At 34.3% G+C, this 13347-nt stretch overlaps 2 protein-coding genes across 3 annotated transcripts; both read left to right on the forward strand.

Moving 5' to 3' along the window:
* The first annotated feature begins 550 nt into the window (after positions 1–550).
* Positions 551–5467, forward strand: LOC108216404 (uncharacterized). The gene is made up of 5 exons (XM_017389156.2): positions 551–722; positions 1073–1186; positions 4262–4341; positions 4703–4827; positions 5214–5467. The coding sequence occupies exons 1-5, from the start codon at positions 670–672 to the stop codon at positions 5283–5285; spliced, it is 444 nt and encodes a 147-aa protein (XP_017244645.1). The 5' UTR covers positions 551–669; the 3' UTR covers positions 5286–5467.
* Positions 5468–8621: 3154 nt separating this feature from the next.
* LOC108219581 (uncharacterized) lies at positions 8622–13149 on the forward strand. Of its 2 annotated transcripts, none has more exons than XM_064091854.1 (2): positions 8622–8842; positions 11155–13149. In XM_064091854.1, exon 2 carries the CDS (start codon positions 11155–11157, stop codon positions 12772–12774), a length of 1620 nt encoding a protein of 539 aa, XP_063947924.1. In that variant the 5' UTR covers positions 8622–8842; the 3' UTR covers positions 12775–13149. The 2 variants fall into 2 exon arrangements, with proteins under 2 accessions (XP_063947924.1, XP_017248582.1); XM_017393093.2 differs by having other exon boundaries at positions 8624–8842; positions 11149–13149.
* The last annotated feature ends 198 nt before the right edge of the window (positions 13150–13347 follow it).

Below are 13347 nucleotides of genomic sequence, written 5' to 3' on the forward strand. Positions count from 1 at the left end.
TTGAAAAATGTAAAAAATATTATAACGCGGATTAACCTGTATTGGCAGTGTTCTAAAAGTCGGCGATTAATCGGAATTAATCACCGATTAATCGTTGTTCAAGCGAGTTCCGTCTCGATTAAGCGTTAATCGGGTTAAAAATCATTTTTATGGAAAATCGTATTAATCGGTCAAAAATCATTGGTATAATCGCTCAGAAGTCGGTAAAAAGTCGGTCAAGTTTAAAAATTAATTTTTTTTCTTTTTTTTAAATTTGAAATTTTAAAATTTAACTTAACTAAAAACTAAAAATAAAAAAGATGTAATATTTTTTGTGATAACTTAAAAATACGTATAAAACTATACTAATAATATTTTCTATACATATAATAGGCAATATATTTGTGATATATAAATTTATACTATTTAGACTTTATAAGACGATAAATCTATAATATATGATATTAATAATTACATATAATTTTAAAACAATATTAAATTAATTTCGATTCCTGTCCCGATTAATCATGATTATCATAAAAAACTAAAAGGCTCAAAATCCGGTTACACAAAAATACAGTTTTGGTATTCAGTCCATTAAATAATTAGAACTCAGACGAAGCAAGTATCATAGCATCTGTCTGAATTTTAAAAGGTCATTGCTTCCGGTGATACAGAAGATCTGAAAAAATGTTGCTGGCTGTTCTCATCGCCAATCCCGAGGGCAATATTCTCGTCGAACGGTACTCTCTCCCATCTCTCCCTCTCTCTCTCTCCCCCTCTCTCCCTCCCCCCTTCTAGTGTATGTTATTATCGTGGACGTAGTTTCAGTTACTTGTGTGGCTAGATTCCATTCCATCTATTTCTTTATCATTTACTCTGCGCTCTACTTACTAAAAACAGGAGAAATGGGATGAGAATTGATATTAATTTGTGCATAATTAAGGATCTTGAATGAATTTATGCTACTTTGTTTATCTATGTGGTGTTTTTTTTTTTGCTTGACAGCATGCCTAGGAACATTTGATTGGATTAGTTAGATTAGTTAAAGATCCCGAGTAGTTTGATTGCTGGAATCGGTGTTATTTTGCAGGTTTAATGGTGTACCGGCTGAAGAAAGGTTGCATTGGCGATCTTTTTTAGTTAAACTTGGAGCAGATAACCTTAAGGGGATTAAGAACGAGGAGCTCCTTGTTGCTTGTCACAAGTACGTGATCCCTTTCCTTCTCTAAGGATATATTGTCATGTTTTTTTGGTACCGCCTTCCTGTTGGTTGTGTTGCTCTTTATCTGTTATTTGGTCACGGAAAGGGAATTATAACACTTTCATTTGATTATCAAGTTAGTTTACTTGATCAACTTAGAGTAGAAAGCATTTCTCGTACCTTTAGTATGCACGTTCTAGCAAAAATACTTAGGTTGTGTTTACTTGGATGGAATGGAATGAGGGGAGAATGGTATGAAAAATTATAAAAAAAAATTTATGAAGAAAGAAGATTGTATGAGAAAATAATGACTATTGAGGAATGATTATTGGCATCTTCCCCTCGTAGTCATCTTAACTAAACAATTACTTTTCCTTTCGTTCCCTAATTTTCTCATTGCAAAGTAACCATTTGGTTGAAGATGGGTCAATCTGAATATGATAATCATTTCGTAAACTTGATGATGGAAGGACTGTAGTGTTTAGACTTTGTTTTTATTAGCAGATTAACAAAGGGCTCAACAAATAGCTATTTTCTCCCATGCTTATCTTGGACTTCTCAGTCATCAATTCTTGTCACCATATAATTTTTACCACTATTATAGTATTATTATATTGCCCATTTTGTACTCCTGCCATGCTCCAGCGACCTATATGATTATCAATAATAGAGTCCCGAAAACCCTAATAGCACCTACTTTTTCTTCAAAGGCGATTTGATGGGTATTTGGAAGATAATGGAAGATAAAAGAACATGAATGAGATGAAGCCAGAGGGATCTGAAATTGATGGTTTAGCTACCAAAGAGACCATTGATTCTTGTTACCGTTGAAATGTGTGCAGTAGTAATTTGAGTGGGCGACAGGGGGAGAGAGGCATAGAATGAAACCTTTAGAATGTTTGCAGGGGATAATTTGAGTAGGAGACGGGGAAAGAGTGGGAGAGGACGTAACTACAGTTGGGCTGGATAGTGCAAGAACAGTTGCAGTGATTGGAAAATTAATGTTCAATTGCTGATTGACTTGGACGGCAGAGTTCATTGTTTGGAGGCTTGAAAAGGATTTACATAAGTCCGAGATGGATCTACTTATATTTTTGAACCTAATATCCCTTATACAAGTTAACTGTTGTAGTTTTGTCCGATGGAAGTACACGAAGTGCACTTATTTTAAGTGTAGTATTCTTTTTTTGCTAGAATTAGAACTCAAATATTAGTTCTGCTAGGTCTACGTTACACGTGCACAGAGTACATTTTACTTAATCCTAGAACCGAGACAGATCAGTGATAAGAATTCTGTGCAAGACCTGATTACATATCCTAGAATAAGTCCACCACATTGAGATGTGAGATTCTGCACCAAATTACATATTCAACACAATCGATATTTAATTAAACTTCTAAAAAAAATTCATTTTTTTCTATTTGATATTTACATGACGCCTCATAAGAGATTTTTCTTTAGTCTTACCATGTTCATTCCTGACGGTCCATAATTCTTTTTCTAGAACTTATGCAGAGGGCTGATAAATTATCCAAGGATCAACTGCACATTATTATACAATTTGCAGTTTTTCAGCACTAAGTCTAAAACTACATATAGTCATATAGACCTACATCAACAGTTTTAAGTATTACTAAGTTCCATGACCTATTGGGATACTGCAACTAATCCTTAAATCTATGCTTTACAAAATTAGCTGAAATGGTTAAGTGTACGGTAAAAGACATTTTCACATGAAATACGGCAGTACTTAAGTATCATCGCTATTATTGTAACACAAGGTTATCAATCTAGATAAATACCTTTGTCTTTTCTATTCCTACCAGAACCTCTCAGCCTTTAACTCAATCAGCAGAGAAATCTAGATAAATAGATACACTTCCACCTTTAGAAATTTAAAAGTCAAAAGAGTTTGATTGGTAAAAAAGTGATGTTCACACAAACCCCTTAACAATTTACGATGGAAAACTGTGACTTAAATAAGTCACGTGTTTAAATTAAATTTACATGTCATTTAATTGTATAAATTTTTAAGTGAAAAACCAAAAGTTGAAAAACCAGAAAGTATCCACAGTTTCTGGTTTGAAATAACAGTAGGCAATCACTCCTACAGATGAGAGGTCAAAGTTAACTGACAAAGCTACGGATGTAATCAATCTTCTACCAATTCCCTCCACTGCGCACGCAGTAAGAATTAGTTTGATACTTTGATTGTCTTTTTTGATTTGGTGAATGGACCAAAACAAAACCCTGTTGAAGCTTTAACATATCTAGTGATGTACATCCTTGAGTGTTAACAACGTAAACAAGGAAACTCCAAAAAATGTAGGTGCAAAAAACAATTGTATATAATCCATCACAGTTGATTGAAAAATACATTGTGCATTATCAGGTAGCAATATGGACAACCCAACATATTATTTCAGAAACATATGCTAAAGAAAGCTACCTGATTAATTACTAGCGTCACTCCAGGTTTTGTGATAAAGGTACCTCAATAGGTCAATACCAAAAAAAGAATGTGGATTACTTGCATTCTAGTGATCAAGTACAGAAGTAACTAGTAAGTAGTAAGCATAACATATACAATGAAAAAAATTAACATGTTCTAGAAGGCATGTATCTTTCTTAGAATCTAGATGTCTTTTCATCCTTCAGTTTCAAACAAAAATGTTCAAGCATTCAAGCGTCTTGTCTCTATTTAGTCTAGGTAGTTAGACGTGGATCTGTAAGATATGAGTTACATTGGTACCCACTCTGTCTTCTCTTGGTGCTTGCAAATTTGAGTGAGAAAAGTTTATCACAGCATTCAAAGTTTTAGAATTTGAACTCAAGCAATCACATACTTTTGATAGAATGCAACTTGTAAATTTTAAAAATTTATTCTTCTAAGATGAATTGATGCGGAACCTTTTTGTGTGACTCACTGTATTCCCAGAATTTGGGCTACAATAAGTTAGTTCTATTTTGGCAAGAAACTGATAGAGGGTCACTTTAAAGTTTCCATTGTTTACTTAATTTTGACAGATTGTGGTTAACATTCAGATCCACTGATGACTTGATTGTTTCTCACTCAGATCAGTCTATATTGTCTACACTGTGCTTGGAGATGTAAGCATATATCTTGTTGGCAAGGATAATTATGATGAACTTGCCTGTAAGTATTACAGCCTTTTCATATCTCTTCATTAATATATAACCTTTTTGCAAACTGGCCTGAGCAATTTTAGCCCCCTTGCTGGTATGAAGTTTTGTTTTCATTTGTCCAATAAAGTAAAGCTGATAAGAAAGTAACCAAGTCTGACTACTGAAAAGGCTTATAAATTTATAATGCTTTCAAATGCCGACATCTTGCACAAAATTTATTTCTTAGCTCTGTTTGGTGATAACATGGATGATAACGGAGATGCACAATGATTGTAGCTGTGTTGGAGAGATCCAAGGCCCCAGTCTAGCATGCCTAACTTTCTATTTCCTATCTATACATTGTCTCTAATACAATGTTATTTACTTTAAAGTGTCAGAAGCAATCTTTGTTATAACCTCAGCTCTAAAGGACGTATGCGGGAAGCCTCCAACCGAACGCCTTTTCTTGGATAAGTATGGAAAAATCTGCTTATGTTTTGATGAGATTGTATGGAAGGTGAGGATCTATCAATCTCAATGTATTACATACTGGTACAGTGACATGATTTTACTCTGGCATTATCTGTAGACCAGATTAAAATGTTTATTTGTTATATAGGTTGAGCTGCACTATAAAATGACTGATATGCTCTCACACCGACTGTAAATGAAACCATTTTGATGCCTCGTAAAGTATTAATTCTATTAATTGGCCCTCCATATATTCAGACACCTAGGGGTAACATTTTTGTTGGAGCCCTTCTCCACACCTATAGTATTTATTCATGTAACAGGAGAAAATAGGTTATATTTGTAGTTCCTGATGTTTTGTTAGCACAAGTGTTTATCTGTGAAATACATGCCCCATCTTTTGCTCATGGTATTGATCCTATTGTTCTTAAGGGTTTGTTGGAGAACACAGACAAGGAGAGGATCAAGCGGCTCATCAGGTTAAAGGCTCCTACTGAATTCTGATCAGGAAACTAGTGCCACTGGATCTGCTGAAGACAGTACTTCCCAGCTCCTGTGTACATTGTGTGTTTTATAGCATCTACCTTGAAACATCTCCACCATGATGGGATCATTGTCTGCTTGTAAACTTGTCATGAGTGTACTTTATCCAGCCATGTTCAATTCATCTATTTTTAAACCTTTTACCAGTTGCCAAATTGTTTTATACATTTGGCCTGTATCAAGAATTTAGAGGGATTTTAAGTAGAAACTAACATCTATAAGAAAACATGGACTTCTAAATATAGAATCTAGCTAATATATGAAGAATGATTGACTTAAAAAAATATCAGGTGGGTCGTAAAATGGTTCCTTTTAATAAGATATCATACAGCATTTATAAATATAGATTAATTAGATGAAAATATTTTGTTTAACTATTCTATTTATTCTTTTACAAAAAGTGTCCTGCCAGCATATGGTAATAATCGATGGAAACAAAAAACAAACGAAGAATCGTATAGTTGGACCAAAATCAAAAAATAATATATATTTTTTTCGCCTCAAATTTCATGAGGAAAGTCAAAATGACTATTATTTCGAGACAGACACAGAATATATTTGTACATCTAAATATATTTGGTTCTTGAATATCTTGATCGATAAAGTAATATGATTTCATTAAAGTGATATTTTTCTTCTAATGCCAACAAATGTAGATATTGTATTAATAGATTAAATAAATCGATAAAATAATATTCTTTTTATTTGTCCAAATGATGTTATCTTAAAGAGATTTGACAACTTCATAGGACATAAAATTTGGTAATACATTTGGAGGGGTATTAAAATTTCTATGTTGTTCATGAATTGTGGAGATTGAAATGAAATGAAAGTATGAAAGTTATATTGTGTTATAGTTGAACCTCGATTAAGTAATAATCGATAAAGTAATATCTTCACTAAAATTATATATTTTTCAGGTACCAATATAATGTACATAATGTATTTTTACACTCGATAAATTAATATTTTTCGTTGGTCCCAATGTTATCACTTTACAAAGATTTAACTGGAGTCCCGAAGTGACATAGAAGTGGTTGAATATGTCACTGTTAAATTTTTTGTTTTAATTTGATCTGCCGAATTGTTCATTATATATGTCACTAATCATAATTAAATGATTCTAGTAAGTTCGGAGAATATATTATGTTAATATAAATCAAGAGAGTGTTATAAATACAATTTGTAGGTCGGCTACAGGACAACAATTCATTACACACAAATTCGCACATCAGATCTCTCAATCTATCTTAATATGAATGGTAATGTGTGATGTGTTTTGCTGGTTTCAAATGAAATTTCAAAATTTTGTTCACATGCTTTCATATCTAACCATGGTTAGGTGATATTTGTGTTCTCAAACTATCTGTATGTGTGTATTAGTGAGATAGTCACCCGACGCTCAACACATATAGATCAATGTATGAGGCGTTAGATCTTTTTCACATCCATTTCACAACAGCAACTATCACCTTACGCTATACACATATAAACGTATATATTTGGCGCCAGGTCCTTTGATTTGGTGAAGAACAGCTCTCAACTTATCTGGTGCCTACACATAGAGAACAGTTGGAGAGGCGTCAGGCCCTTGTATTTGAAATTTCTTTTCATTCTCTTTATCTAGCGTCAGCACATAGTAATGTATGTATGTGACTTCAGGCATATTTCTTTATTTTTCTTCACATTACGTCATTATATATATATATATATATATATATATACACACGAGAGAGGCGTCGTGTGCTTGTACTTAAAAACATTTTAAAATACAACCATTTGATTCTAAATATATAAAATATATATTCTTTTTTCTTTACACTACTTTTTGATTTATCTTTTAAATAGTAGTTGTCGATTTCTTGGAACATTTTGTAGATTTGACCTGACTTGTACTAGTTGACATTATCGATTCTTTTTTTGATAAATATGACGAACAAGTTCTTACGTGTTGACGTTTAGTGCATTAGTCCGATTCACAAACGACTAACACCAAATTTGAACTTTATACCGTATTTGATAAATATCCTTAATATTTCATTCTGGTTTAGACATGCTTTAGATAATGATTACGAATAATGAGTTTGATGGTATTGGAATCCACAATCAATTGAATATGTACACAATTTTGTTCCTTCGGTTTACTTGATCGTCTGTTTATGTGTGTACCAGTTCTTTAATATATCGATCCATGTATCGTATTTATTTATTTATTCCTCTATTAATTATAGTGTTGAGTTTACAAAAATAAATGAAGTAAAATTTTCATAACAAACTTTTAAAAAGAAAACATATATAAAGGGATTTAGTGTACATATGCCATAAAATGCCTTCTGCAACGGAAAATTTCTGTTGCAGCAGGGGGTTGATATGTTGCTGAAGGCCCGTAAAAGGGTTAAGGCAACATTTATTTTGTGATAGGATTTTCGCCGTTGCCCTAGGGGGTGTAAGGCAACATTCAGTTTGTCTAAAGCAACAAAATATATATGTTAGCAAAGACAAAGAGTATGTAAGCCAACATTTTCTTCTCCTGCTTTAACATAAAATTATGTTACCTTAGTGTAATTTTTTTTTTTTTTAAATAGTGTGATCCACTTTGGGGCCCACTGTGGGACCTACCAGCATGTGACATTATAGGTGACACCTGGCAATGTGAGGGCAGTTAAATTGGATCAAAATTCACACCAACGGGACGGACCTTTTCGTTAGACTTTGTTTGTGCAAAAATTTATTCGACATTAATCTAACGATTTTGATTTATTAAATAGATATAATAAAACTTTTATAAGGTAATATCGTCAAAATTATTACTCTCTCCGTCGCCCTGAGTTATATACGTTGGGGGACGGGGGCGCGATACGGACTTTAATGCTCCTGTAAAGTACAGTTCTATAACTTATTTTTAAGATTTTTCTTTTCTGAATAAAAGTTTGAATGTTATATTTTTATTCAGAAAAAAAAATTAAAAATAAGTTATATAACTATATTTTATAAGAGCATTGAAGTGCGTGTCGAGCAGTGGAAAAGAAACGTATAGAATTAAATGGGACAGAGAGGGTATTTAACAAGATTATTTGTTTATCGATCAATAAATATTATATTATTTATTAGTAAATAAAATATTATATTATAATTACATTGTTTTGTTGAATTTTAAAAAAGAAAATTACAATTTAAATATTTCTTAGAAAAACTAATATTTTATTATATACACATTAATTAGAAAAAAAAATTAGATTTTTAGAATAGTTATGCGAGAATTGACTGTGAGTCGCTGAAGTCTGAACTGCAAACTTGAATATGCATACATTATAGGCCTGTATGTATATACTGTACATTTTGTTCATGGGCAAGATATTTCAAAGATCTGCTCTGGGTTTTCGGAGACTCACGTATATGTTACCTAACATTTCAAAGCAACAAGCAAACCCTAGCCAATAATCACTCTCTGCTCACCCATTACACCTCTGATTCTTCTCAAGCTTGCTTTTTTCTTGATTAATCTATCTATCCCTCAGGTGATTGACAACTTTTCTTGTTTCTTTATGCTGTTGTGCTGTCTTTTTGCTTTCTTGATTTGTTATATTTTGATGTAAAGATTGTTTTTTGATGGACTAATTGGTTAAAAGTTGCTGCTCTCTTATGTTTAGTGCTTAATATATGTGTGTGTGTCTGATTCTTTTTGTTTTTACTCTAGTGGGTATGATGGATGTTTAATCTTAGTGTGTGATTTAGTGTGCTTGTGAGCTTCAGAAGTCTTTTGTAAGTTTTAATTAAGAAACCTGCCTTGTGTTTGTAAGTTAATGCTGTTAAGTCGAAAGAGGTTTCTGTTGCAAAGTCGATGTGGAATCGGAAGTTATTATACTGGGATGATAGAGTACAATTTTAGGGATTTCAAAGAAATTGAGCTTGAGATCTTAAATTAGTTATAGGTTTTCTACCTAGATACTAGATACCCTGTAAATCCAGCAGTTACTAATTTACTGTCACTTGTCGATATTCTGAAATTAGCATTATCATTTATGTAATATATAATTTTGTAGTGATAAGGATGGACCATGGATGTAGGGATGCCTTAGGTTGCATCAACAAGAAAACGATCTTGGGCTTTATATTATAATTTGTAAAGCATCAGAGAAGCTTAAGATTGAGACCGGCTAAGCAGAAAGAGTGTTAAAAGCTTCAACCTTTGCCATCGTCTTCAAATTTTTTGACAACAGCCCAATTAGATACTTATAATTCCTAGTACAGCGTCTCTAGTTCAACACGAATGGATCATTTATCTGCTTCAAACTCTGGTCACCTCAAAAGCTCGGGAGACTTTAACAAATAGGAATTAGGATTCTTTTAGACTTCTTGAAACCTCTGAAGCCATTTAGTAAATCGGCAAATATACCTGTTTATTTAAACAAGAATGCAGTGGAAATAGTAAGGTTACACATGAAGTTGATATAAAAATAATAATAAGAACAAATAATCTTATAAAGGATTTCAGATTGCACGTCCCGAGTACTAACTATATATGGACTTATTAAGCTATGGAGGTAATATAGTTCTTAGCCGCATACTTTTATTCTACAAGTACATGAATATAATAGTAGGCCATCACAAAATAGATATTTGTACCTTATCTTTGATTTATTCTATATCAGGCTAAGAACTATATGTTCTTTCTTGTCCTTTTCTATAGGGCAAAATAGATGTGCAATTTCTGTCCTATATTGAAATTTGTGGGTACCTGATACGACATTTATTTGTGTTTTGTTTAAAAACCAAATCATTCTTGAGTTTTGCACATTAAGCACAAAGTTGAGTAGGTAAGCTGAAGTTAACTAGTTCATCTGGGTTCTAGAGGCATCCGAGGTACATAAGCAGCACCCTGCAAGATAACTTGGTGACTCCTGTCAGAATTCTCCTCCAACGCGACCTATCAGAAAATCAATCCAACCTACTCCCTGTTATATATTATATGCCAAAGCAGTTAACACCTTAGAAACTCAGTATACCACTATGGAAAAGTATTATATTTTTTAACTTGTGGTGTGGAGGATATGCATTAGAGGAGAGAACAACTAGACAGTTTATGAGATTAACTAGAGGAGAAAATAGAAAGAGTTTAGGCAAGGATGAGCTGCACAAAAGATATACTAAGAGGAAAGAAGGTTATTAAAAATATTCGATCTAATGGGCATGGATTCATAAGTAACAGTCAGTTTGGGCCTATTCCAGCCAAGTCGTGCTAAAATGATTCTCATTTAGTGCACTCTCATCTCAAAACATCATCTCAGATTCTATGTAAGAGCAGTGATAGTATTACTAGTGCAAAATATGTATGTCACTAATAGTGCGTTTAGCAACTTTTGAGGTAGTAGTTGAAGGCAAAGAGGTGGATTCTGTAAATTCTATTTATTGAATTTGATAGGTTCATTTGGTTGTTTCTTACCAGTTGTCTATTGTGTTTTCCCTTCTACTCCGATTATGCTGATATTATTTCCCAAAAGTTTAAAAACTCTATTGATCTCCAAGTGAAGTTGGGATTAAGTCGCACACTGTTAAGCATATTTTACTTATTATGCTTTCTTCCTTATGTGGGATCTCCCTGTACGGATCAAGTATCTCATTGTGAGTTGTGAAAACACTGCCTCCTATGTTATGCTGGTGTTCCTATATGTAGGGTAAGGGTATAAATCATATTGCTCTTCACCTTGACTAATTATTGAGTAGTTTATTCCTCCTTTAACAATCAATGTTATGTTAATATATCCTATTGCCCAGCAGCGTTTTATATCTTTTATTGTCTTCATGCAATTCTTCTTCTTTGTAGTTTTAGATGGAAGCAAACTTAAACAGTGTTACTCAAGAATCACCTCAATCCACTCACATTGACCTGACTGATGGACAATTCATGCTAGATGCATGTGCATGGTGCCAAAAGGTTGTTCCTTTTAATGTTCATGATTGTGAAGATATAAATGTATGTGGTGATTGTAAGGTTTTGCTGCTAGAGGAGCTTGGAACACCCATACGAGATAGTCGTCAGAGGCAGACAGCCAGAGTTCGAAGGGCAAGGTACAACAATTCAGAGTCTAGAGAGAATCTGTTCTCACAACAATTCACAAGTATGCTTAATTTGTCAAGGCAAAGGCAGCAGACTACTCATGAGCATGACACTCAATCTGTTGATACTGCTGGAGGGAGGTCAATGAACCGTACAAGTTCTCAAACTACTCCACTTGGATCTGGTAGATGGAGGAGGGTACTTTCTGATACAGAAAGCGATGGTGTTGATTCTCTGTACGGGGAGAGTGAATCAAATGTCAGCTTTAGCGGGTATATTTCGATTAGTGGTTATGGAGAAGAATCTGATGCTTCTGCAGATGGTCACAGTTTTATGGACAGTGACTTTTTAGCCCATCCTGGTGCCGGAATTTATATTGACATTGGTTCTGATATTGACCCTATGCATGCTGGAGTTGACCAATGGAATTCGGATGACCAGGATGAAGAAGGTGAAGATGATAATGACAATGAATGGGGAGAAGGAGATCCTGGGAGAAATACAGGACTCTCTCCTAGTCCTGGAGTAAGACTTCACTTACCTTTACCTTCACCAACACGTTGGCACCGGCCATTTCGTTCTCCCGAATCTCATTTGCGAATCAGAGAGAGAAGACGGACATACATGCCTGACGCAGTTGCAAATTTGGAGGAATCAGAGTTGCATTATTATGGTGAGGATCCCAGCAACTTTCTTGATGCGAGGGGCTTTGAGGAGCTGATTGAGAATCTTGCTGACATTGATGGTTCAAGAAGAGGAGCACCTCCTGCAGCTGTCTCTTTTGTAAAAAGTCTCCCAAGTCTAGTTATTAGCGAGGACCAAGAGAAGCAGGATGGTTTGGTCTGTGCAATTTGCAAAGATTCTCTATCCGCTGGCACTGTTGTAAACCAGCTTCCTTGTTTTCACCTTTATCATCATTCCTGTATTCTACCATGGTTAAGTGCTCGTAGCACATGCCCACTTTGTCGATTTGAACTTCCCACCGATGTCAAAGATTGTGCTCAGAGCACTCTTAGAGATTTGGTGATTAATGAAATTTCACAGAACAGCTTAAATGACGATGGTTTCTCAGAGATATCTGATAGTAGTAGTGAAACAGTAGAAGATTCTGAGGTTATTCGGCATTCCGTGGAGCAGAGGGTTCTGGAATCTGGTGCTCGTTCCTTGGAGTGTTCTGGTGGGCAAAATTTGAGAAGAAGATGGTTCATTGCTGCTACTGCTCCTATCATCAGTCTTGTGGGCATAGTCCTGGTATTGTGGTTAGGCAGCCCTCTTACAGAGGGAACACAACCAGTTCATCACGATAACTGCACAGAACATCCAAATCACAACCTGCTATCCGGCCCTCACAGCCAAAGAGAGAATCGGGGTCGGAGGTGGTGGCCCTTTTAGATATATTTACTGGCCACTAAATTTTTTGTGGAATTGGTAAGTAGTTCAGGCCTCTAATGGTATGTCACAGCTGACCTAGACTTTCATAGCTGCAGTGTTTATTTTTCACATTGTGTTACATTGCTTGGGTTTCATTTGATTGTTTTTATGGTATTTAGAATCGGAACATATCCTGCATATCTAGTGGCCGCAGCTTTGATTGGATTTTTGCTTTGAACTTGTTGAAATGTACACGACACCTGAATTGAACACAATGAATATGTATAATTAGATGCGGTTTGACACATCGACTTGAAAGTTCAAGTTCTTGAAGGAACTTAATTGATTAGTTCAAGTTCTTGAAGGAACTTAATTGAATTGTTTCTTATACTTTAATTTCTGCATTTGTTTAAAGTTTTTGATGTTATTTTCTTTTTAACAAGGGCCGTGGCAGAAATTCAAGTACTCAGACATTAGCATCTTTTACCTTTGTCTAAGAGGCATGAAAAAAGGGATTTGATTTTAAACTTTTCTTTTAAAATATAGTTTCTTGTTGATGCGAAGGAACTTGTAATCCTTATGGATTCTGATATT

The sequence above is a fragment of the Daucus carota genome, chromosome 4 (genome assembly GCF_001625215.2).
Source record: "Daucus carota subsp. sativus chromosome 4, DH1 v3.0, whole genome shotgun sequence".
Classification (NCBI taxonomy): Eukaryota; Viridiplantae; Streptophyta; class Magnoliopsida; order Apiales; family Apiaceae; genus Daucus; species Daucus carota.

Excerpts from the sequence above, each read along its gene's own strand:
- LOC108219581 (XM_064091854.1), top strand. The coding sequence starts at position 11,155 with ATGGAAGCAAACTTAAACAGTGTTACTCAAGAATCACCTCAATCCACT.
- LOC108216404 (XM_017389156.2), top strand. The coding sequence starts at position 670 with ATGTTGCTGGCTGTTCTCATCGCCAATCCCGAGGGCAATATTCTCGTC. Across the intron at positions 1,187-4,261 it reads CTCCTTGTTGCTTGTCACAA|ATCAGTCTATATTGTCTACA; the intron begins GTACGTGATCCC and ends TTTCTCACTCAG. Across the intron at positions 4,342-4,702 it reads TAATTATGATGAACTTGCCT|TGTCAGAAGCAATCTTTGTT; the intron begins GTAAGTATTACA and ends TTTACTTTAAAG.